Source organism: Triplophysa dalaica, chromosome 19 (genome assembly GCF_015846415.1).
Source record: "Triplophysa dalaica isolate WHDGS20190420 chromosome 19, ASM1584641v1, whole genome shotgun sequence".
Classification (NCBI taxonomy): Eukaryota; Metazoa; Chordata; class Actinopteri; order Cypriniformes; family Nemacheilidae; genus Triplophysa; species Triplophysa dalaica.
Genome location: NC_079560.1, coordinates 15,288,662 through 15,315,273, shown reverse-complemented (window position 1 = coordinate 15,315,273; position 26,612 = coordinate 15,288,662). Strand labels below are relative to the sequence as shown.

Sequence of the window (26,612 nt, the reverse complement as noted above, 5' to 3'; positions counted from 1 at the left end):
TTATGAGGCATCATTAAAGCCAATTCAAGTAGTTACTGGAAATGTGTGACATCACTCCTGCTACTGCCAATGCACGCAGTTGTGCGTGCTGTTTTCAGCTTTACTCACAGTTATCTTAGCATTAAGTGCACCTTTGTATCTTCTGCCCTATCATTCATCGTGCGCTTTTCATCGAACACATCTTCTGAGATTCCAAATGAGTTTCAGAGTGACGCTTCTGTTTACAAGAACATTTAAAACCTTAACATCCATCATTTTTATTAAAAGGCAGCCGTTGCACTTTCAGACACGTTTTCATTCTCGGTCTTGCTACACAAAAAATCAGAAACTATATCTACAGAATGATGCCAGAGGAAAGTTCATTTCAGTGAAAAAAGAAGTTGGAGTGGTAACGGATTTTAAGGAGTGACTCAGACAAACGGTAACAACTCAACCAAACAATAAAAACAAATGAATATTAAGGACCTGTGGTAATCTGTCCCATTTCATACCATCTGAGAACAGAGTAAAATAATTTATTTTCTGCATACCAAGATATTTACAACGTCAACCACTAGAAGTCTTAAAATCACAGCATGAATAATTCAAATTATGAGGTAATTTCTGAACGCAATCGTATTTGAAATGATGAAAGGGGGCCGTGACCAAAAATGTAGTTTCTAGACAGTGGGAAAACGTACCAAACTGTATACAGCCGTATTTTAAAGTATATAATATGCTATGCTCCATTTACAAAAAAAATCCGCCCTTCGATTACCAACCCAACAGGAATGAAAAGTTGATTCTGGTTTTTTTCTGGTTATCTGTTAATGTATAAGGACAAATGATTGAAGTGTTGTGTCACTGGCTCGTTTTGTCCGTTTTGTCCATATTACTGGATGCAGCTCCTTCTTTGCGAAGGTGTATTTGGACCGGTAACCCCCTGGAATTGGATCATCCTTCATTTTTCGAAGTTGCCGAAATTTGCGAAGGCATCTTGTTTAGGTTGCACCAGGGCGGGATTCATACCTTGACCAATACCCATGCTGGGCACACCTTGTAGGCCGATTCCAGTGGGTGCCATGTTCATATTTATACCTATTAGTCCTTGATTGGCAGGCATGCCTCCGATGGCCACAGACCCCATTCCCATAGCGCCTGTTGCCATGGTAGGGGGCATTCCCATGCCCAACGCTCCTCCTGCGGGCATCATGGGGTTCATTCCTGCTATGGCAGTAGCTGCCGATGGCTGGGTATTAAGTGTGATTCCGGAAAAATTCTGGGTTACCATGTTTAATGGCGGTTGAACACCTAGATAAGAAACAAATTAATTCTTTAGATTACATGAGATTATTGCTGTTAACAGCATGTCATAGTTATATATAGTTATATGATGGTAGTCAATTGTGGCCAAGAACTGTTTCGTGACTAGCATTTTTCCCAAATCAGTACTAAGAAAAGTATACAGATTTGGAAGAACTTGAAGGTGAGTAAAAGAAAATAGAATTTTCATTTTTTGTGAGCTGTTCCCTTAAAATGTTTTTTACCTTGCTGCATCATTGTATTGAGTGTGGGCTGTGAGGGCTTTGGTGGGTTCAAGCCTGCAGAAAGGAAATCCAGGCTAATGTTCACGCTCGGGTCTGACCAGGTTGCGGGCATGGAAACCCTTCCTCCTGATTTCTGTAGCCCCATCTGCTGGTGCAATAATGGACCACCTATTGTCTGCAAATAAAAGAGAAATCAATAAATTGCTGTAATATCCAGTTTTTTGTTTAACGCAGTTACATTGAGTTCCTTCACTGTACTGTGACATGATTCTGAAGATGGTTAGTAAATATAAAGAACACATTAGTTACCCGAATGAAAACAACATCACTATTAATCAAAAATGACAAAGATAACAACTCTGAAAATAATTTAAACTTAATTATATGAATAATTGTTAAATAATTGTAGGAGGGGGCAGTTTACCTGCGATCTGGACATGGCTGCAGTCTGCGAGCACATGTTGAAGGTCATGCTTTGGGACGCACTGAGACTGCTGTTGTTGCTGGCCATCAGGTCAAAGAGGTCAGCGGAAGGCGGTTGGTTGGATGTTGGGGCAGGCGGGATGTTGACATCAATGAACAGGTTTGAGACTGCAGGCTGGGCATTGGAGGCAGGGGGACTGGTGGAGGAGAAGGCGTTCCAGTCACCAAACTCCCCATTGCCAGTGGACACGGAACCTGGAAAATACAGACAACCGTCAACAAAACAATACATTGGATATGTGTTACAAACAACAGTTGTGGATCTAAAATCGTATAGGACAAGATAGTTTGAAGCTGTTGTATAAGCCAATGAACACACGCATGTGCCCCAACATCAAAAGAATTGTATAAAATTAAAGTTTCTTTAGAAAATGTCGATGTGCTTATCTGTTAATCTTTGGCCATCATAAAATGCACAATCTTTTTTGTGACACTGGACGTTACAATACCACAAAGATACATTTGTTATTGACTTGTGTCAGTTCCTACAAGGTTACAGCCCGTTTCTTCATGACTGTCCATGAGCTCTTATTATTGGATCCACACACACACAGCTCTTTTAAAGAGTGTGTCTCTGTCAGGGCAGATGGGGCATGTATGATGGGAGCTGACGTGTGTCTGTGCTCATAACACTCAGCAGGTAGCCGCTCCATCTGGACGCCTCAGTCGCTCATCAATATTTCACTGTTTCGTGTGTACGCTGCTACTCCAATCGTACATCAGACAAGTCAACAGAACTGTTGTCCAACTGCCCATCTACAGCATTAATCTAAGGCCCACAGAGAGAAGACCATTGCCGTTTTTCTATTCCAAGAACGCATAGAACGGACCTGTGTTCTTGTGAAAAAGTCCTGCGAGGCAGCCTCGGAAGAACAAACTTGGATGGACGCACCGCAGTGACTTCTGGGACTTCAAGCAGGTATGCGTGCAAGGCTGCATTCGATGCCTCCTTGATATCGAGAACACACCTGGGTATTTTCATGCGGTCTCTGTTCTTGAGTATTTGAACAGGACTTTGACTGTTATTAATGACGCAGAGCGAGAACACGAGGACACCAGACCGCTGAAGAACGTGATAGGGTTTACCTAAGCCTACCCATTTCCCTCTGGAAAGTCTGCAATAATATTAGTATTCTGGAAATCCAAAATAGAAAAGTGCAGATCCAACACCCAAGCACCAAATGAGCGACTTTTTGAAATGACAATAAAATGTGATTTACATAAAAAAATCCTAGAAAACATCTTTTCCATTGTGAACATGTTTTCTATTTCTGAATGTTTTTTTGTGAGGGCAGAAGTTGAAAACATCTAGGTGGTACAAGTGGTTGGAGATTGTAAAAAAATTGTGAAAAAGTAACGAAGTTTGACATAATATTTAACTAGAGAAACTAATAATGATAATTAATGATTATTAATATTTAATTAACATTATTTATTCCACAGAGACTGGCCAGTATCAGATCATCTTTCGAGCATTAAATGAACTATACATTTTGCATGAGAAATACACAATTCAATTCAATTCTCTCAATTCAACCCGACTGGCAAGGCTTCAATTTGGCTCCTTTGGCACATTAGCATTGTGCATGAAGTGTGACGTGCGGTTGTTCACACGTACCAGCTGCTGAAGGGAGAATAGCAGAGGCGGCAGGTGATGAAAAATCTGCGAAGTCACCGATGAGGTCTGAGCTTCCACCTGCAAACCATCAACAAGGTTAGATGACAAATTTGCACTCCTATGAAAGCAATTATCCAAATGTGATAATAATAACCAGGATATTGAGAAATCCACAGTGCATCAGATTATTTATGGCTCAATGACATGATGTCGGGACATGTTCATGTATTTAAAAAAATTACCATAAATTGGCTATTTTACCAACAAGTATTTAGTAAATGTACATTCTAAATGTATATATTATAGATATGTGTATAGGTAAACCGATCTTTTTTGTTTCATTCTGAGAAAACAAGTTCATATTCACTTTTAAGCAATACAATATTACATGTATTTAGGAAAACATCCAAAATATTTTTAATGTGATGACCTTGATTTTTATCACAGTTTTTATATGCTTGTCATGCTGTCAGTCTTTCACATTGTTGTTGGAAGACTTTGTCACTCCTGAGGTTTGATTTTGTTGAAACTCAAAAGCTGTTTCATTCACATTGATTGTATACATATTTTCTAAAAAGTTTAAAAATATATAACTTTTAACTTGGTTTAACCATTTTCAGAGTCATTAAATCAAATGACATTACAGCTTTCCAAAAACGAATGAATACTACATTAAAGGGATGGTTCATCCAAAACATTTACTCACACTCATGTAATTTCATTCTTGTATACAAAGAAAGATATTTGAAAGAATTTTAGTAATTTTCAGTTCCGGGACATCATTGACCATCATAGTAGGAAGAATTAAATGGTAGTCAGAGGTGCCCGAGAACAATTTGTTTTCCTAAATTCTTCAAAATATATAATTTTTTGTTCAACAGAATAAAAGTCCTACCATTGTAGTAGCTGATGCCCCAGAACTAAAAATTGCTAACATTGTTTCAATAAATACAGAGAAAGACATTTGGAAGAAAGAAATGTATACAGGTTTAAAAGAACATGAGGGTGAGTAAATGATGTAAGAATTTTCATTTTCCGATGAACTATCCCATTAAGTTAGAGATCCTAAAATCATTATATACAATAGTGTTTATAAGTGGGTGCAAACATTTATAACACCTGATGCAAACATAGAACTCAGATGCACCTTGCCATATGCATACTTTACACACAGGTTTCAAAAATTACATTTGCTGAGTGCCACAAGTTTAACAGATTGACTTGGCCAGTAGCTGTCTTAGAAACTACAAAATGAAGCCTTCAAGGCCAAACTGTAAGAACGATACTTTAACCAGAGTAATGAAAGCCATAAGTCTACTAACAAATTCATCCATGATGACTTACATGTGTGAACACAGTATAACATCTCCAGAACTTCACTGGGGGGAAACATATGTAAAATATTTGATGCGTTAATCCACAAAATTGAGGAACAATATCAAGATGGGGTGCTAAATGTTTGTGACGGGTGAAGTTTTACAGAGAAACAGAAACCGGTTCTTTTCATTTATATTGAGTGACACAGTATGCAAAGAAAAAGATGCAAAATACAGTTTTATGACCATGTGTGGCATAAAGTTTATTTCTGACCCTGCGTATATAAACACCCACGATAAGGACGTGACAGCTCATGACTTCCTGACTGATTCTCATGGACACAGCACAGCTGTTAGGCCGGTGACAAGATACGGATGGACAGTAGCATCTGTGCATCCCTCTCTCTATTCCATAAACACTCAAATCCATACCCATCTGGGGCACTTAGACTGTTCTGACGACACCTCTCAAGTATGATCCTCCACAATGTGTTCATGATCTTTGTCATCAAAACATCACAAGTTACATAAACTTTCTTTTACATTTATACTTCTCATTAGGTCTATTCAATAAGAATGCATGGAGACGCATGTAACCTATTCAGATGCACTTAAAAAAAATGTTTGAGCATCAAAGTTATTAGAATCCAAATAGTACATACTGTTAATGTGGAGAATGTATTTACCTTTGAACACTGGCTGACCTGAGGCAGAATCCACCATCAACAGATCAGCAAGTCCTGTGCTGGATGACTGGTTGTCCGACTCCTGAAAACAGAAAATAATAATGTTCCAATTCATTTCTACCACATGGAGGCAGCAAATCATAATCAGTTAAGAAGACTTGAAAATGTTTTCGGGTTTACAAACTGCCAATGCCAAGATATCACCTTGAGCAATGAGTACGGAAAAAAATTGTAGACAGATAATAAATAAATAGATTTTCTCTACATATGACATATCTAAGAGACATAAGGCAAATAAACTAAGACATGTTTTGGAAAAGCATATCAAGGCTGGATGATAAAAGTCACTTGACATATTTGAGTTAAAGGGATTCATTTTGAATAAAGTTAAAGAAATCAGGTATTGTTGCAAAGAAGATCAAATATAAGAATGTCTTATATAGTATAGTTTTAGGAAAACTTTTTTTTTAAGACCGTCAGTTGGAAAGCTTGTATTTCCAAAACTGCCACTTTAAAAGAAATTAAAAACACTTTCTTTATCTATAATTAAATTAAGTTTTTTCAAAGATTTTTTTATCGTTTAAATTCTGCATGACGATCTTTAATGATTGAAACATGGCCCGTTTATAGTTTATGGATGAATGGAAAATAACACTGTGTCCATTTCCTCCACAAACATGAAGGCGATCAAAATAAATGATTTATTAAAAAAAATTGAATCATGAAAATGGAGATATGAGGTTCAGCCCAAAATTGACATAACTGTGTATATTGTATATTGTAAGGTATTGAAATATCCTGTTTAACATTATCTCCTAAAGTTGCTCGAATTAAAAAAAGTGACTTCTGGTTCTCCAAAGGATATGTATTGCACCTTTGTGATGTCATGATCCGGGCTGCTTTTGTCACCAGTGTAGTGAGCAGCAGCACCCAGATCGACGGTTTTGGACGGGACTCCGCCGCGTTTGCGTGTGGTGCTAGTATCTGTGGTCTGTGTTATCTGGACGCTCTTTGTTGTTACCGTCTCCTCATCATCTTTGAATTCTGACTTTGCAGGTCGACCGTTCCGTGAAACTTTGTCTTCTTCATTGTCACTACAGGGTGAAGCAACACAGTAACATAAAATGAATACATTAGCTGTAGCACAAAAAAAAAGAGAAAAAACATCCATGCCTTTAATAAATTTAAGTAAATAAATAAACAAACAAACAGAGATAGATAGATAGATTTACATAAAGATACAATATCAATGTGCTAAAAATATGAGCCGTTATTTTCATTTATTATTTAGATGAAGCTTAATTCTATGGACTGAGAAACTCAATATCAGAAAGGACACGTGAATTTACCTGACTCTGTCAGGCGAGTCATCCCTCTCCTTTTTACGGAATTTGTTGATGGTGTCATCAATGGTGTTGCCAATTTTGTCGCTTATCTCACCGAGCTTTTCACTAAAGGGGAAGGTGCTTTTGTTCTTGTCCCATTCCTCGTCCCATTTGTTCTTGGATTCAGAGTCAAATTTCTCTCCAGCTGAAAAAGTGTATGTAAATTTAAATCAGTCACTTCATTTATTGTGCAGATTAAACATAAAAGGGTGAAAATTGACAATGAATAACCCCACCAATAGCATCAAATATTAGTATGTACAGTCTTGAATGATTCAGCACCTGATGATTAACATAAGTGATCAGGCACCTGATCCGCGAAAGAAATCGGTCACCTGATTCCCAAAAGGGATTTTTCTAAGAGCAGGCAAACAGTGCTGACTTATGAATATAAAAACCACTCGAGAATTTGCCTTGTCTGCATAAAAAGTTTCTACTATGACGAGAATAGCAATAACTTATTTCAGTATATATAGTAACAAGTTTAATGACAAGGCGCTATACCAGTGAAAAAGTTGCTATAGATTGCAGGTGGTTAGGGTGTAATAGGCAGGTTATCTAAAGCACTTGCAACGGACTTGATGAGGTTTGATCATATGTTGGTAAACAATCCGAAAATTTGGAAAACACACCTTACAAAAAACTCAACTAAATAAAAGAGATCTCCGCCCCCTCTGATATCTTTTGCAACAGAAATCCACCGTTGGCACGGCAGCGTTAATTGGCAGTTCAAAACTGTAGTTCAGATAATAAAGTGACAAATCAGAGCACCAAATCAAATGTGACTTAAATCAAAGCAGAAACCAAGAGCAATCTCTTGACTTCTCAACACAAGTTGAGCAACAACACTAATGACATGACAAGGGACATGGCATCTTCTCTTGATTAGACAGATCTGAGAGACAACATGTTGCATTACAAAAAGCAGAGATCTGATTATTTCTGCATGAAAGTGATTATGAGCATCACCCAATGAGGCAGCGAGCAAAGTTGAAAAAGTGATGGCCCTGAAATCAAAACAGCTCTAATCAAAAGATCAGCTGTGGGAAGAAGCGAATCCGTTGGGAATTTGTTGGATCGCTGAACGCTGTGAAACATCTTCAGAGGGTCTAAGACAAATCCCTGTGGGACGTCTAGTGAAACAAAGTATCTCAGTTTTTGGTTTAAATTACAGTTTCTACAGATGAAAAACACCCCGAAAGGTGACCTGTCACTAAAGGGAATTTGTGTGTGATTTGGTTAAAGCACAAAAAAAAACTTACCGAGTGGACCAGTCACCACGATTACAGACATACAAAAATTACTGTATATGGCTGTTTGGCTGATTAATGAATATGCTACCTCTTGTCATCTCAATTCCAAAATGTAATTTAAGTGAATAATGCATATATTAAATAAATTAGGGTTAGGCCGATAGACGATCTGAACTGTGCGCGTTTGCAATGGTAGCGGGAAACATCAGTGCCGCGTGACCCTTATAGTTGACTTATGACACACATAAAGCCTACACAGGTGGGCTCACGATCGACACGTCTTTCCAAATGATGAAACAACCGGAAGCATTTTGTGTACTTCTCTTTAGCTGACATTAAATTGCATATCGACCATATATGACAACGCAAACACATCATAATAGAGTCATGTCTGAACTAAATCTGCGTTATGTTATCACTTACAGTTACTTTGTTTGAAGCCGCCCATGCTGTCTGAAGACACTCCGATGTATTTGTCCTTGTTCTTCTTGGCTTTTTTCCTCTCCTCACGTAACCGGTCATCATCCTGGACAAACTCTACCATTTCTTTGACCTTCTGCCGTACATTGATGCCCTGGTCCTTTCCATTTTCATCTACCAAAAAAGGAAAAAAGTCAGCTAAAATATTTACATCTTATACATCTTTTTCCCTTTGTTATAATTCTGAAAACATCAAAACCCCTTTCTTCATTCCCAATTTTTTTTATTTACTGGGATTTAATGCAACACAAAAAACACGGTCTGGCCAAGTATGAATTGGAAATGCTGAGTCTCTTGAAAAGTATGAGCAACATGTCAAGAATGTCTGAAAATCATTACATGTTTCTGGTGCTATTCGATATTAAACACTGAAATGCCATCTGGCTAGCACCGCAGGCTACAACAGATCACATACAGATGCTTACAGATTTGCTTTATGAATCTGCAGCAAGATGTCAAATATTTCCCTCATTATAAAAACTGCACATTTGTAGCAGCTAAGAACCATATGCACACATTTGCCTTTTAATTACAGCTGAAATGACAGTGTTACAACAAATACAAGTGAAAACTCCCATCCACTGCCACACTATTAAAATCTTTTTGCTGATATTCGTCCATTTACACACCGATTGAACATCAAGACTTAACAACCTTTTACAAATTAATAAGCAATCCTGTTTGTGTTTTTTTTAAGCTGTTAATACCCTCTTTTTAAACTTACCTACAAAATGATAATTTTCCAAAGACCGCAGGTCATAGATATGTTCTCTGGCACTGGTGACCACCCGCTCCGACCCGTTTCTGATGAGGTACGCTAATAGTAACAAGGTCTAGACATATAGAAGGGAGACTGGTGAAAAAAACATCTCAATTTCAAATTTTGATAAATGTTATTAAAAATATGCAATAATCAGGCTATTTATTTTATTAACATATTAAAAAGACATCTCGTTTTCCTGCATGAATTAAACTGTATATTTCGGCATATACCAGTTCACTAGATATTTGTATCAGCAAATCACTGCTGTCCTTCTGAAACCTTGTATCTCGGTAAATGTATTTCCCTTTCTGTCGGTCTCTCGACGTTGTGTCGAGAACGACAGATGGGGTTCGCCCTTGAGAACCAATCAACTCTGACTACTATAGAAAAGGCCAATGAAATTTGGCGAATGCAATTTGCATGCCGGGCTCCGCCCCCGGAAATCCGGTATAAAAGGAGGCCGGCGTGCAGCATTCACTTACCTTTTGTTCTTCAGAGCCATCGCTCATGAGTACAACTCAGGATTCAATCCTCTACAACTACACGCTGGTGCTACGACGTGTTACAGCGGATCGTCCCTTCCTGCAGCGACCTTCCCCTGGGCGTCTCGGCGGTTCCGGAGGTGTTAGAGATTTTTTCTAAAAGTCCTTTTCAGGACTGACTGAGCATTCTCCAGCGCGGCATGTCCCGCTGTTCTCTTGGGTGCGGCACCCTCATCGAGGAGGGGGATGGACACGATCGCTGCATTAGGTGTCTGGGCGTCCAGCACACTGAAGCAGCGTTTGTTGACACATCTGCCTGCACTGCGGGCAGATTGTCATTCAGAAGTTGCGGTCACGGGTGGCTGTCTTCCTACGGGAACCAGCCACCATTTCGTCTGCTACCCGGGCTGTGACATCTGTGGCTACGGCCCCGATGACCACCCACGTTAGCAGCGTTAGTGATACGGGGAACTCTGCGAACGTAAACCCGCCAGCCAAGTGCTCACGGGCCGATCGCACCCCGATTCGCTCTTCTGAACGTTCCCCAACCGGCGGTGGCATACCGTCCGGATCCTCACGCACACACTCGGAAACGATGTGTGACGTAGATGAGATGTCGCTCGCAGCATCGGAGGGAGACTGGCATCCGACTCTGCCGAATCCAAACTCCACCCCCAGCGGTCGAGTTCAGGAGGAAGCAGAAGTGATGTCATCCGTGCTAACCCGGGGATGCGTGGTTCCCGAGGTCGGTGCGCGGTGCAAACCGCGCCCACCCCGGGTGCCATGTTTTTCCCGGAGGTGCATGAGGAGCTGTGTAAAACTTGGAACGCTCCACTCACGGACCGTTCCAGTGAAACCAGCTCCGGCTCCCTTACTTCCCTCGATGGTGAGGCAGCCAAGGACTGCGTCGAGATCCCCCGGGTGGAACGTCCGCCTGCGGTGCACCTGTGCCGCGGACGGCTACCACCTGGGGGGGGATCGACCACTCCTACCGTCCAAAGCACGTAAGACTTCGGCATCACTGGTGTCGAAAGCTTGCGATGTTGCGGGCCAGGCTGCCTCCTCTCTCTATGCCTTGGCCATCCTGCAGGTCCGCCAGGCCAGGGCGTTGAGAGGGCTCCACGAGGGTAAGGCCGACCCGGGTATAATGCAGGATCTCCGTGCCACCGCTGACAGCGCTCTACGGGCGACTAAGGCGGCGGCACGGGCCCTGGGTCGGACGATGTCCACGGTAGTGGTCCAGGAGAGACACCCCCGGCTATACCTTGTGCAGAAGAGTGACAGCAAGGAAGTCCGCTTTCTTGATGCACTCATCTCGCAGGGTGGGTTGTTGGTAACACCGTCGAGGACTGCGCTCAGCAGTTTTTTGACGGCGAAGCAGACAGTGGCAATTAACCACATTTTTTTCACGCCGCGACTCGGCCGCCTACAGGCCTCCGAGATCTCACGTGACGTCTGCTTCCCTGCAACCCAGGACCCTTTCGACATCGGCTCCGGTTCCTGTGCCCCCACAGGCGGCACCCCGGAAGCAGAGGTCGAGGGGGAAACCTCCACCCCGTCAGCAACCTCCTCGCGAGAAGGGACACTGACGGGAAGACCCCAGGGAGAACAACATCGGGCCCGAACCTTCACAGCCACGGCTCTGATCGGTCGGTACGGGACGACTCCTGCCTCGTCACCAAAGCCGGGCCCTTGTTAGGGCTTGGCGCCCACTTACTCACTGAGTTTTCTGTTCTCCCCGGGTTTACTTGCAGCCGATCGCACACTCCACTGGACTGTGCTCGGCGAACCGACCTCACACCCTGGCGAGGCGTGAGGTCGTACACATACGACAGCCGTCACCACTCTCAAACCGACAGTGCGTGCCGTTGTCCCGCCAGGCAGGTAAACAGGCGGAGCAAAAACCTTCCCTCCGGGGACTCCCCGCGACATGGTTAGCTCCGCCAGCCGACGAACCACCCCCCGTGGGAATGATGAAGCAGACCGTCCCCTTGGTCACCCTGTCACAGTCCCTGGGAGCTCGAGAGCTGCCCACACTGTCTCGCTGGCTAATGAGGGCGGTCCGTCTTGGTTACTCGATCCAGTTCGCCAGAGACTCACCCAAGTTTCGGGGCATCATCTCTCCCTCTGTCAGAGGCAGGGACGCCTCCGTACTTCGGGTAGAGGTCACCACCCTTCTGGCAAAACAGGCATCGAGTTCGTCCCTCAAAACCAAGATGTTCAGTGGGTCACCACCCGCACTTCATCGTTCCCAAGAAAGACGGCGGGTTGCCCCCAAAGGCTGCGTACCCTGAACAGAGCACCTTCACAAGCTGCCATTCAGGGTGCTCACACAGAGGCGCGTCCTGACATCTATGAGGTGTCAGGATTGGTTCGTGGCAATCGACCTGAAGGACGCTTACTTTCATGTCTCGATCCTCCTCGACACCGGCCGTTCCCACGGTTCGCGTGCGAGAGGCGGGCATATCAGTACAGAGTCCTCCCTTTCGGTCTGTCCCTGACCGCCCTTTCTCCCTGAGAGGAGGAAGGCGAGCGGGTACTAAACTATCTCAGCGACTGGCCTATCTTGGCACACTCGCGAGATCTGTTATGCACACAAAGGGACCTGGTGCCCCCTGGCACCTAGGTCGATTGGGACTCCAGGTCAACCAAGAGAGGGGCAAGCTCTCCCCAGTGCAGAGCATCCTCTTTCTCGGTATGGAACTCAGCTCTGTCACCATGTCGGCACACCTGTCCGCAGTTGTGCCCAACCAGTGTTGAACTGTCTGAAATGAACATTTTAGGCAGACAGCGGTCCCCCTGAAACAATTCAGAGGCTCCTGGGACACATGGCGTCCTCGCGGGTTAATACCCCTCGAGTTGATGCACATGACACCGCTCCAACACTGGTTTCAGAGTCGAGTTCCGAGGAGAGCGTGGCACACCGGCAGCAGGCGCATGGTGATGCCGCCCTGATGCCGACGCACCATAACCCCTAGTCTTTATGACTTTTTCGACGGACTCAGGTCCCTCTGAGCAGGTTATGAGGCAGGTCGTGGTGACGACTGAAGTCTCCCTGCAGGGGTGCGGTGTAGTGTGCAACGGGCACGCAGGTGGGGTGTTGGACGAACCCCCGCCTGCGCTGGCATATCAATTGCCAAGAGTTGTGGGCTATGCTACTTGCACTGAGCAGGCTACGGCCTCTCGTGCGAGACATGCACGTGCTGTTCCGAGGACAGCACTATAGCTGTAGCGAATACAGATCGTCAGGGTGGCGTTCGCACACAGCAGCTAAACACAACTTGCTCGACGCCTCCTCCGGTGGAGTCAACAGGTGACTCGTTCCCTGCAGGCCACACACCCCGGGCAAACTGAACTAGACAGCCGACGTGCTTTCTCGCCAGTTTATGCCTCGTGGAGAGTGGCGACTCCACCCCCGTGCAGTCCAGCTCATTTGGAGGCTGTTCGGGTAGGCCCAGGTAAAACCTGTTCACCTCCCGTAACACCACCATTTGCCCGCTTGATAGTCCCTGCCCTCGGCACGGATATCCTTGCGCACAGCTGGCCGCGGGATGGGCCGAAGCACACCTTCCCCCCAGGAGCCTTCTTGTACAGACTCTGTGCAAGGTCAGGGAGCAGGAGCACCAAGTGTTATTGGTTACACCACACCGGTCTAACCGCACTTGGCCTCAGAGCCGATGCTCTGGACAGCGACTCCCCCTGAACCATTCCCCTGACAGAGGACCTGCTCTCTCAGGGGAAGGACACGTTCTGGCATCCCAGATCAGACCTCTGGAACACCCATGTCTGGTCTCTAGACGGGACGAGAAGATCCTAAGATGGCTACTCCCCCTATACGGCTGAGACCATCACCCAGGCTAGGGCCCCATCTACTAGGCGATTACACGCCTCTAGACGGTGCCTCTTCTCGTCCTGGTGTCTTTCTCAACGAGAAAGACCCACTGAGGTGCTTGATCAGGATTGTGTTCCCCTCCTCACGAGACTGGAGACTAACATCTCCCTTCCACACTGAAAGTGTATGTAGTCGCTATTGCCACTCATCACGACTCAGTCGGTGGAAAGTTTCTAGGGCAACACGACCTGGTCACCAGGTTCCTAAGCAGCGAGAGGGCGGAATCCGCCTCATCTCCGCTCCATACCCTCTTGGGACCCTAAGTGGTCCTGGGGAGCCTCAGGGCCCCCCAAAGAGCCCCTCGGAGGTTCCGATCTTCCTCATAGAGTAAGACGGCCCTCCTGACGGCGCTCACTTCCTTCAAGAGGGTAGGGGACCACCGAGCATCCTCCGTGTCCCTGGATTGCCTTAAACTCGGCCCTGGAAACTCTCACGTTATCTTGAGACCCAGGCCCGGATGCGTGCCCAAGAAGTTCCCACTACTCCCTCCGGGGCCAAGTGTTGAACTTGCAGGCGCTCCCCATAGGGGAGGAAGACCCAACCCGATTAGTGTTGTGTCCAGTACGTACTGGACCGCACGCAGAGCTCTGAAGCTCTGACCAGCTCCGTGTCTGTTGGAGGACAGCAGAAGGGGAAATCTGTCTCCAAACAGAGGCTGGCGCACTGGGTCGTGGACGCCGTTACGACGGCATTCCGATCTCAGAATCTCCCATGCCCATTGGCAGTGAGGGCTCACTCCACACGGAGTTTAGCCACCTCCTGGACACTGGCAGAAGCGCCTCTCTAGCAGACATCTGTAGAGCTGCGGGTTGGGCTATGCCCAAACACCTTCGCAAGGGTTAACAACCTTCGCGTAAACCCGGTGTCAGCCCACGTCCTGCGTGGCGACATGTAGGACTTGCATCCGGGGGGGCGTATGCCTGCGAAAGCACCTTTCCACCCTCTAACAGGTTGGGTCAGTGTGCTATTTACCTTTTCTTCTTACCCGAACACATCGCTAAGAAACTGGTACCTCACCAGCCTCCCTTCTTACCCAGACACTGGTTAAGAATAGGCATTCCATCCATCACCAAACAAGCACCCCCTGGGGGCTGGCTGGGCAGAGCAGCCTTCCCCCTTAGGCCGGGATACCATGTGAGCTATCACAGATAGCTCTAACCGGACCTAGTGCTACCGGACGTCTGTAACACCCCCTCCGTGGGCTGTTCCGTCTGATGTATCCTCATGAGAATGGTTCCCACTCCTGGTAACCCATGAGCTTCCCCAGGTGGGCCTCCACCTCGCGGTTAACTACTCAGTCCGCACGTTCCATGCGTTCTCCTCCAAGGACGAGACCATACCTATATCCACCATATTCCTCCCCACGGGTAGGAGGTGGCCTCTGTAGCGCTTCTCTGATTAAGAGTCGCGCTTACCCGGTGTAAACTGATCTGGACGGCCTCTCGCCTATAGAGAGCTAAGGCCCCGTCCGTGAAAGTTACCGGTCAGGGCTGTACCCATCTTTCTCCAAGAAAGCTCTGGAACCCCCCGACCACCACACTGGAAGGTTACAGTCTCACGAAAGCTTCGAGATGACACGCCCAGGCTTGTTACCGTCGCTTCGCTAGAGATTGTGACGCGATACAGCGTTGTAGCGTTTTCCAGAGGCAACCCCATCTGTCGTTCTCGACACAACGTCGAGAGACCGACAGAAAGGGAACGTCTTGGTTACGTATGTAACCTCAGTTCCCTGATGGAGGGAACGAGACGTTGTGTCCCTTATGCCACGAACACGTATCGTATTCTGCTGCAGTTTGAGAGGTCTCAGGCTCTTCAGAACAAAGGTAAGTGAATGCTGCACGCCGGCCTCCTTTTATACCGGATTTCCGGGGGCGGAGCCCGGCATGCAAATTGCATTCGCCAAATTTCATTGGCCTTTTCTATAGTAGTCAGAGTTGATTGGTTCTCAAGGGCGAACCCCATCTGTCGTTCTCGACACAACGTCTCGTTCCCTCCATCAGGGAACTGAGGTTACATACGTAACCAAGACGGTTTACAGAGATATTCATTTATTTACGGAGATAAATTTATTGTATATTTTTATTTTTGCCTTAAATCCTTATTATCTGTCACACTTTATGTTTATCACTGGGTTTTGCAAATACTGTATATAACCAAAAAAAAGTATAAAATGTGCTTGTCAACTTTGACAACACAATATTAAATCATTTTTAAAGTATTGTTTTTCCACTTCCAAATTTGAACATCTGAGGTTAAGAAAGACAGCTTTGATGTGTAATTTGAAATGAAATTGACATGGAAAAACCAAACACGAATAAAGTTGAAGGTGATGTTAGATGAGCAGTAAACTGTACCTTGTAAACTCTTCTCCAGTTCTTCTTGTTATCTTTGAGCATTCTGGTCCAGAGCATGTTCATGACCTCAGGAAACTGCTCATACATGAATGTGGATCTATTGGATGAATGAAGGGAAAAGTCAAGTTGCTATGCTGCTTATAATTTTAATGCGATAAACCTTCTTAACCTGTCCTGCAGGATGTTCAGAGATGGCAATGAAACAGATTTTAATAAAGTGTATCTTATGGCACTTTTTTCTAGAAAGGAAATTCAAAGCTGTCAGAGGAAGATCTCAAATCTCAGGCCTGATGCAATGCTGGTAAGTTATCAATAATGAGATCAAAATAAATTTCTGAAGCAACTACCCTACACAATGCCCTTTTGGGTCATTCTTAGGAAAATCATTGAAGAACAGCTGAGAATAAGTACTTACTTGGCAATCTCCCCCATCAGCTGACCGGACGGGCCCCATGGGTCATCATTGGTGGCTTCTCGAACCTTGGACTCTATTTCAGAGTAGTTCATTACAACGTTGGTGCTGAGAATGAAAAAAAAAAAACAGGAATAAACAACAGTAATGACCACAAAAAATCACCACAGGCAAAGCATTCAAAAATTCGTTATATTTATTGAGCGTGACTCTTAAGACTGTAACTTCTGGTCTGTTTTTTGTACTGACTGGGGTAAATGGACTGCCAAGGTTTAAATGTGTTCAGATGCAGCCCTGTGTGAGAAAGAGGCGATGATGGTTCAGTTCAGCACTAATCTTCTGTATAAAATTTCATATTTGAAAAACAGTTTGAAATGTCAAACAACACCAGTCTTAGGTTGCAGTTTATTTTAAGTATATCTTTTTTTGCCATTTAATCTACTTTTGCCTGTTTTATTTACTTGGTTTTATTATTTGAAAAAAATCAAAACAGCCTTTAGTTTGAAAGTTTTGAAAGAGATTGCAACACAGGACATTTCCCAAATGTACTTCATGTCGACTTTCAAAGCATAGAAGGATGCATCATTAACCTTTCATGTAATTCCTATCATGCTTTCCTCAAAACCTAAGATGTGAGGAAGCGTAGCAGGATAAGACAAGGACACAATGTGCCTTTATTTAGGATTGCAGAACTAGTCATTCAGTCTTAATCAAATGGGGAAAAAGTGAGAAACTGAAAATCTTTTCTGGTCAGTTGACTAAAATGAATCGTGGGGCTATGACTCCCAATGACAACTGACCGACCGCATAAGAAAACAAATGACAAATACTGCTTATTGTTTAACTGATTTTAACAACCCTGTTAATGTCAAATCACTTCTGAGAACTGACAGAGGCATGAAAAACAGTTTGAAAAGCAGACTTAAAGGGACAGTTCAACCAAAAATACAAATTCTGTCATCATTTACTGACCCTTGAGTTGTTTTAAATATGTCAAATGTTTTCGGAAATAATCTTACCGCTGTATTTGTCTTTTATAAATGTGATCAAATTTAAGACTAAGATGCTATTCTGTAAATACTGTCTATGCAAAAACTGTCTGAGTCATGGCCACTTTAATAAATTAAGATTATTAATTTAGATGAATATGTCAAAAGCAGGCTTTCAAGAAAAAAGTTTGAAGTAATGGGAGGTCTGTGCCCCAGTAGAGAATTGAAGATATCCCCATATGCTTTAAAGCACATTTTGAAGTTATGGAATTATGTTTAGAAAAGTTATTCTCTCTTTAATTGGTAACATGGTTCTTATATTTGATAATTAAAAGGTTATATTTTAATCATATTTATTATGTAGCTTTACACAATCCTGGCATCTACAATGATTTTGATCAGCATTTTACTCTCCAATTATATCTTACATTTTGCTTTTGGAAATATTATTCATATCGTTATTGGAATTATACCCAAATGAAGAAAAATATTGCAATATTAATTTTGGCCATATCATCCAGCCCTAATTCCTGCAAGACCAAAAACATGTATATGTCATGAACACTACCATGCTTAACCCTCCGAGAGTTGTCATGACAGAAATAACAGCTTGCGAGGGATTGTTCTTAATCATTATTAAAGTGAAAAAGAGGCTTCCTTCTCTACATTTCATTCCCAAAATAGAAAGAGATAAATATAATTTTTCTAAGTTATTACTGGCAGTTTGTTGGGTTGAAATGTGATAAAAACAGAAATGCTGGCAGGTGGGCGACATGCACCCCGCTGGATCGTGAAAGCAGGTGGTCTGGGAAGACAGCACAGCTGATTCACAATCACTCGAAGAGAGGACGTCTGAGCCAAATCAGTGACTTCAGCACAACTGGCTTAGCTATGTCAACAGGACTAGGAAACAAATCCAGCTCAGCTGTGCAACTATCGAGTTTTTGCTCTTTTCGAAAGATCAGCTCGAGTTAATGGTAGAGCAAATACAAATGTAAACACTTTCCAAAGTAAGACTTCAAACTTGCTGATGTTATTCAGGCAATTCAGACAAAGGGCCAATGCTCCACATATGGTGTAGATGAGTAAAAAGATGGATCTAATTGTGTGGCAGCTGGCAAGGAAGGATGTTACATTGCCTAACTAGCACTCTTCTATAAAAAGGCACACTGACATTTTACAAACAGCTTCATCACAGTAAATGTGTCTGTGTTTTAAACTGGAAGAAATCGGTGTATCTGGAAATGATCTCTCGTCAGATTTTGGTATAATACCTCAGACATTGTTAAATCACGTAGACTAACCGTGTGTAAGTATCAGATAAAGAAAACAAGAAGCTTGCCAAAATGTCAACTTTAAGACATATGACCTATTATTACAGAGAATGTTGTTTATTAATAGTTTCGGAGGATGAGATCTTGGCAGAAAAGAGTTTATGGTTAGACTAAAAGCAGGTTCGGTTTAATGCACAGGCATGCCTAGGCTGCAGCCTAGGGGCCCCACCTGTTTAGAGGCCTCTGATTGTCAAGATTTTTTATTTTTTTTATTTTTTATATTGATGTAAATGGGAACAAAAAATAGACCCTCATTGGCCCGTTATAATAAGCCGGTGATTGGATAGATGTGACATTTGGGTCACATCTGTCCAATCAGCTGCAGGCGAAAACATGTCAATCATTTTTATTTACATGACTGCTGATGCTAGACCACATAGCGGCAAAATGTCCGAAAGAAAGTACAATAGTGGAGCACGGAAATTTCTAAGGTTAAAAGAACAACGTGACTAAGATAGCAGCAGGAAGACTGGCAGCTCGCATTGGCTAATATCGGTAACACTGAATAAAACACTGTAGTATGTGATGTGTGTGTATCAGAGTGCGATTGTTCTGACGCCCCTCTCAGCATTGGTTTGTGTCTCAGCTTGATTCTATTGAACCCTGGTGCGTGGGCATTCATGTTATGTCACCATGAACGTGCATGACACATGATAGTAAACAGGACACGGGTCAATATCTTTAGTTTTTTATTCAGTTAAAAAAACATGCAGCCCCTTAAAGGCTGTGTCCATCGGGGCGCTTTTGAGCTGCTGAAACAGCATTCTGCCCCAAGTTGAGCATTTTTCAACTCTGGGCGCCTGGTCGAACACCGGCGCTGAGCGTGGGAAAAACGCAGAGCAGCGGTGTTCTGTCGATTTTTGCTAACTATTGAATTTTGCTACCCTCGTGTTGTGATTGGGTAACTTAGGTGTAAGGGTTGAGGGAGGGTTTAGTCCTGTTTTGTATGGAGTAGCAAAATTTGAAAGGTTAGTATAAATTGTCAGAACACCGGCGCTGAGCGTAAAAAAAACGCCAGCTACTCGCGTTTTCAAAAAACAAGGCATTTCTATTTGAAACAATTGAAAAAAAAAACATGCCGTATGCCTCGCCTCGGTGGACATCATGCAAACATAATATTTATAATTTATTTTTAAATCTTGTTTGAATAACCGTTCATTTGCCACTCTGATTCCACCGCCCCTGACTTAAAGGGAGTAGGGCTTATCTTTAAAAGGAAGAACAAGTGTTACACTGGTATTCACAATTAGGGTACTTTTTAAGCAACAAATGGTTGGTAAAGAAGATGCTGAATTTCACATGGTCAAACTGAGTATTATATGAGAGTCTATTTTTACATTAATTTTCTGATTGCAACGTTGTTACCAAAATTCGAGACGTCAACAGCAAGTTTTTTTGTTTTAATTGTATGGTAGTTTTATTAATATTTAAAATTTGTCTTTCAATTTATATTTTAAAATTATACATTCATGTTCAAATTATTTAAAAAAATATTTTAATTAAAATACAAGCATTTGCCATTCTATTTACCTTCCGAATTACTTTATAGATTTAATTAATTTATTTCAATTCTAATTTGTGTTTAGTTCAAGTTTTTTCAAATAATACTCAAATAAATTATATTTTTTCAGTTTTTATGTCTGCATTGTGGCCAGTACAGTGATGACGACTGCACATCAGTTGTACGCAGTTGCAAATCACACCACACTGGCTAAGTGCACGAAGTAATAAAATCGAACATAAAAAAAATCAAATTCTACCTACTTTATAAAGTTACAATGTTAGTAAGTTAAATAAAGTAAAGTAAGTAAAAATAAAAAAATTATTGAATAAAAATTTAAACAGCAATATTTCCTTAAAAACTTCAGCTAAACATACACCTCATTTACTATCTTGGTCACGAACATACATGTTAGGTAAGATCCAAAAAGTTAAGGTTATTGACAGTAGATTTCAAAGACAAGAGTTTACAACAATCGCTGCATTTCTAGAGCACGTATGAAACTGCGCTGCAAAGTTGGCCCAAGATTACAGGGAAAACCTCATACAACTGAATAATTAATGATGTCGGTTTATGTGAGCAAACGGTCTGTGAGCAGCCACACCGACATAAATACATTCCACACACACGTACAGCACTGTGTACCGCGCAACGCATATTCCAATAGAATATTCAATATGCAGGAAAGACAAAAGAAGAAGAGGCAAGCTTTCTTCCACACAAAGAGAAGGGGGCACAGACAGGCGTAGGGGCGTCGTGCCATCTTTTGCATCCGCAGCCTCTTTGTTCTATGGGCCTGCCGAGATTTACTCTCCACTTCTTTTTCTTAGCTGTTTTTCATTGGCAATGGATGGGCGTACTTACACATTCAGTGTGGAGCTATGGCCTGCAAAAAAAGCCTGCAACACACTCAAGAAGCCTAACATGAAAGCTCTCCGAGTGGTTTCAGCTTCTCTGCTCCGCCACCTCAGACTAAAAAGACTACCTAGAGCTTCAGAGGGAAGCAAAGGTCTGGATGAAGCTTTGCGATGGAGATGAGGATAAGAATGGTGGTGGTTTATAATAAGTATGATGGAGAGGGAACGTAAGCACCAGCAAACAGATGAAAGGCACAATACCTGGACAAGGGAAAGTTTGCTAAGGAATAAAATCCCAGGAGAAGGGAATTATGGAGATGGGTGATTCCAAGTTGGGGCTACCACTGGGTCCTTCTTGAAAAAAAAAAAAAAAGTACATAAAAGAGGTACTGGAAATTCAGTGAGGCTGGAGATTTTTGAGGTTTCTGGGAGAACTCAAAATGTCACTCACTAGAGCAAAGTGTTACAAAAGGAAGCAACAGATAGATATATTGACTGTTGTTGACTTTACACTAAGTATTGGTGTGTATAAGTAAGTAAGGATTGGTGGATCTGTTCAGCTGGCCGTCAAGTTCGCAGGACCACTACATTCCAAAAAAACCAAACTCAAGGGTTAGGCTGTACTAATACTGATCATGTATCGATATATTGTGATCCTTTTTTCAACGTAAAGGTCAGTTGTAGAATTTAGAAAAGTTTGTGGTGAGGCTGCATATTGCAACCAATGGCTCACTCCACTGCTCCCCCTTCCGAAGCACTACGGTGGCTGACACAGAACTAAGATGTCATCATGTTTTTGTTTCTTTGCCGAGGGAGATACCGTATTTACAAAACGCACTCTGTAAAGCAGTTTGTCCGTTTAGGGCTACTGTAGAAACACCATAGTGACTTCCATGTAAGGGGACCCGCGGTGTATGTAGATATGGAAATGATTAACAACATAACACTTCATTATGCACCTCTGAACACATAGTAATGCATATTAAATTGCAGTTCTGTAAATAAATCCACCAAAAAAATGGAAAAACGTTTTTGTTTTTGCTAAAAAGACACTTGGATTTAGTCTGGGGGGATTAAAGCCTCATTTATTATTTGTATCTGTAAAGTAAAGTGGTTGGAATCTTGATGCCACCATAAAAATAAAGTTCCTCCTGACTGCTAAACAAAAGAGCAAACCCATATCTACGGCAACATAATCTGACACATTCAACAAGATGATGTGGTCCATAAATCACAGAGGGATTTTCTTAAGTTTAACAAAATTTTAACTTCTAAAAAAAATTCAATAACCTGAAGACATTACAAACTGTAAGCAATAAAGTAAGTGCAGATGTACAGGCTCGACCATTGCATTGTAAACACCCATCGTGTTTGATTAAAGATCATTATAAAAAGGTGTTTAGACAACCAAATACATTATTTATCTCATACCGTTTACCGTATACCTTTCGCCGCTTTTTTTGGCCAAGCGCCCATATGACTGACAGGTAAAGTAACCTTTCACATTTCATTTTGTGCCTCTTCATGTTTAGATGTGTGGAAATATCCCCACAGTAACAGACCAGTGTACGAACGTGTCAAAAGTTAACAGCAACAAGAATGTTTATACGCTTATGCTGTAAACCTCGCATGCTTAAAAAAATTAAGCATTTAGTCGATTGTGATGAATTCCTATTGCAACCATTGTAAACACGACAGGTTCCAGGCGGACCGTTAAAGAACGCACAGGCACGTCTCCCGGAAATCCTGTGAAATTCAACCAATCAGATGAGGACTTTGAACATGCTGAAGTGTTTCCATAAATGTGTTCCTTATGCATCTGACTTTAAGCCAACTGTCCGTGGGCATGACGTGTGAGGCTGAGAACTATACTGTACAGAGCTGATGTTGCGGTGGGTCACGAGACAAGCATGACATGTCGACATGGAAATAATGACATAAAAAGGATAGTTCACCCCAAAATAAAAAAAAAATGTGACGTGACCTTGTGAGCGTATAGTTTTTGGATATGTGTAATGGGCAGAACTGAGTTAAGTGTATTGGTCCGGCCCTCTACAACCATGCCAGTTTCTCATTTGGTCCCTTAGGAAAATGAATTGCCTACCCCTGCTCTAGGAGATGATAGTATTATTTTGACTATGTGAAATTATACTGGTAACAATTCTACTAACTACTTTCATCCATCTGGTGCATTCACATAGACAATTAACATAGCTCAGTTGACAAGCTAATATGGTGTAAGAAATCCCTAACATTTCGTTTACTGAAATGCAGTAAGTAACCTAACTAAAATCACAGTAAATTTACGCAGTTCTACCTGAATTCAAATCAATCAATATTCAACTGCAGAAATAACTATCTCACGTGCTGCGCCAAGCTTACAAGTGTAATGAACTTGAGATTCTTCTTTTATTTATTACCTTGGATGCCACTGCTAACTGAAGGAAAATACGAAGACGGGAAACCCAACATAAGACACTGAATGCCTATGAGAAGGGCAACTATATCAATATCCACCAATCCTTTCAGCTGAATTCATGCATGCTTTCATGCCTTCAGTTGTGGCATCCATTACAGTAACTCGACTTCAGGACTTGTTTTGTGCAACAGGCACGCAGAGGAGCAGAGACTCTGAAGCCTACTTGATACCATGAAAGAAAGAAATCATTTTCCTCCCTATGTGAACTAAGGTACCCTAGTCAAATGCAGCCTGCGTTAGTACAACATTTGCCATTGTTTTAGAATTTGATATTTACATCACATAAATTGTACATAAATGTCAGGTAAGCACAACTAACTTTAACTATTAACATGTGGAATGGCCACTTGCGCAGGAGGGCTCAGATCATTTGTGTATCATTGGAAAATGTTCACACAAAAACCTGTCAGTAAACAACCAAATTTCTGTATGCCTTCAAATGTTTGAGTAAATTGGATTTTGAATTGGATTTCACTGTGTATTTAATTGCATTACAGACTTAATTTGCAAAAAGTTACTTCACTTGAATCAACGCTTCTCAAGTATAATGCCAGCATTGATGAAGGGAAGTAGCAATCACACACAAATGTGTCACTGAATGGGACAAACTAACACAACGGGGTAAAAAGAATAAGTGACAGGCAAGTTAAAATGTTCACTGGCCTTTACACTTTATACAACCTTTACACTTTATAAACTGCGTTCATTGGAATTCATGAACAATGAGTTGCAAGAATGTTACAGCAGAAATTTCAACAAAGTCCCTGTAAGCCAAAACCTCCACATACACGATAAAAAAAGTAATGTTAAAGCCACAATATGCAAGAATTTTACTGCGAAATGACCCCAAATCACTCGCTCAATGTGAAATATTTCATGCAGTTGTGTACTTACATTTTCCTTAATGATCCCAAGAATGTGCAAATCCAGAGAAATTTTAAATATTTAAAATAATGGCCAGTCCCTTGTCTCCCTTGTATTGGTCGCATATAAATGACTTTATATTAATATCCGGCGCTCCGCAATACCCTCAGTTTCCGGTTAGAGAAACTTCGGCAACATGCAAATGCAGAAGTGGTTATACAGCATATAGCTGCGCTTTTGTTGCTGTTTTGAAAGTGCACCGTCTAGCGGTCCAAATTTACATATTGTGGCTTTAACATCAGTCAAATATCAATTTGGCTATAGATAAGCAAACCAATAAAGGGATAGTTTATCCAAAAATAAACATGTTGTCAAAACGTGTATTTTGTAGCCTTGGAAATATAAGGTTCGTCTATTAAGCGATACACACATTGTTATTGACAACTTATTTACGATATGTGATGCTTTTTCTATGCTTTGTGTACATTTTGGTACTTCAAAACAAAGGTTTTATGTACAAAATCAAATGCAATGCAACAATTTGTGTGAAGCTTCTCATCTCAAAACTGCAGGTAGAACCTTAAAACTTTATATTCCGATGAGACGATATGACTCTTTCTTCTGTAGAACACAAAATAATATATTTTGAATGATTTTTGTTCATATCATGAAAGTCAATGGGGTGCAATGCTGTTCGGTTACCAACATTCTTCTAAATTTATTTTGTGGGTTTGTGCAGGACCATCTAATGTGCATTATATTAACTTACTGGAGACTGTAACAATTTAATTTGGGATTAGTACAAATCAAACTGATATTGATGTTGTTGAGAAATATTTAGGTTGCACCTTTTACCAAAAGAGCGTTTTTAAACATGTTGGACTGAAAGATGGATGGAGTGAAAAGACCACCAATGAAGTGAAGAACACTGGAGTCAAAACAAGGCCTACAAATAATACTGTGGTAATTTTATAAGGCAATATTAGGGTTTACAGTCAGTTGTCTTTTTCTTATATCACGGAGAGTTCATGTGATGACACTAACACGAGAAAGTAAAGTGATGCCGTTAATAATTCCTGATGTACAACTTTAGCATGGTGACTTGGGATAGGCTAACAGGCTAATTAGCTAGCATCAATAACGGGCCCTGCGAGCTGTTGTAACTGAACAACATTTCACTGACAACACTTACCACATTATACACGCACACACAAATAAAGCAACTGGACACAAACTGTCCTGCACAATACGAAAACACTGGCAGTGAGCCTCATTGTTTGCGTGTAGCTGGTGCAACGTTTTAGCGGGACACCACAGTTGAGAACAGACCAAAGTGTTTTTGAAACCCCTTCTCACACACCCTAGTGTACTGTTGACCTAGTCGGCGTTTCTTATCATTGATTTGCGCGTATAGTTTTGGCGGGTAAGGCTATAAGATCCGATAATGCCTCACGCGCCTGCAATGCACAAAGATGATCTCTAGATATCGTTAGGCAGACCAAATGGGTTTTGAGACACCTCCCAAAAAGAAACCCACCCGGGACAATGTGGAAATTGTTTATTTGTTTGTTCAATAAGCAAAATTTAAAATGAAGATGCTATCGTTAAGGGTACGGTAAAGGTATTAAATATAATCGTGCAGAGCTCGCGATCAGCTGAGGGTGTGACGTCACAGGCTCCGCACCTACAGAACTAACGGGCCTCCGCACCGACGCGCGAGCTCTTTAGAAAGCAAAATACTCACGCTTTGTCCACCAGCTCTCTGACTTTCCACATATTCAACATCCTGGCGCTTTAGCAGGGCCTCTCCGCCTCAATGTCGCGTCGCCCGGTCCGCAGGTCGACTCGGATATCTGTTACCGATAATAACAGAATCCCCCCTTCCGCCTCTCAAACGCTGATCGACACAGCCGAGCGGAAAACAGCGGATCAGATCGG

The 26,612-nt window shown here is 42.3% G+C and overlaps 1 protein-coding gene across 1 annotated transcript; it reads right to left on the bottom strand.

The window, feature by feature from the left end:
* Positions 1-466: 466 nt before the first annotated feature.
* On the bottom strand, positions 467-26,612 carry clint1b (clathrin interactor 1b). The gene is made up of 12 exons (XM_056731595.1): positions 26,419-26,612; positions 16,654-16,758; positions 16,239-16,335; positions 9,472-9,580; positions 8,691-8,861; positions 6,979-7,159; positions 6,504-6,723; positions 5,630-5,711; positions 3,628-3,705; positions 1,951-2,204; positions 1,527-1,701; positions 467-1,290 (listed from the first exon to the last, which is right to left on the bottom strand). Exons 1-12 carry the CDS (start codon positions 26,457-26,459, stop codon positions 941-943), a joined length of 1,863 nt encoding a protein of 620 aa, XP_056587573.1. The 5' UTR covers positions 26,460-26,612; the 3' UTR covers positions 467-940.

Excerpts from the sequence above, each read along its gene's own strand:
- clint1b (XM_056731595.1), bottom strand. The coding sequence starts at position 26,459 with ATGTTGAATATGTGGAAAGTCAGAGAGCTGGTGGACAAAGC. Across the intron at positions 16,336-16,653 it reads CTGATGGGGGAGATTGCCAA|ATCCACATTCATGTATGAGC; the intron begins GTAAGTACTTAT and ends TTCATCCAATAG. Across the intron at positions 1,291-1,526 it reads CAATACAATGATGCAGCAAG|GTGTTCAACCGCCATTAAAC; the intron begins GTAAAAAACATT and ends TTTCTTATCTAG.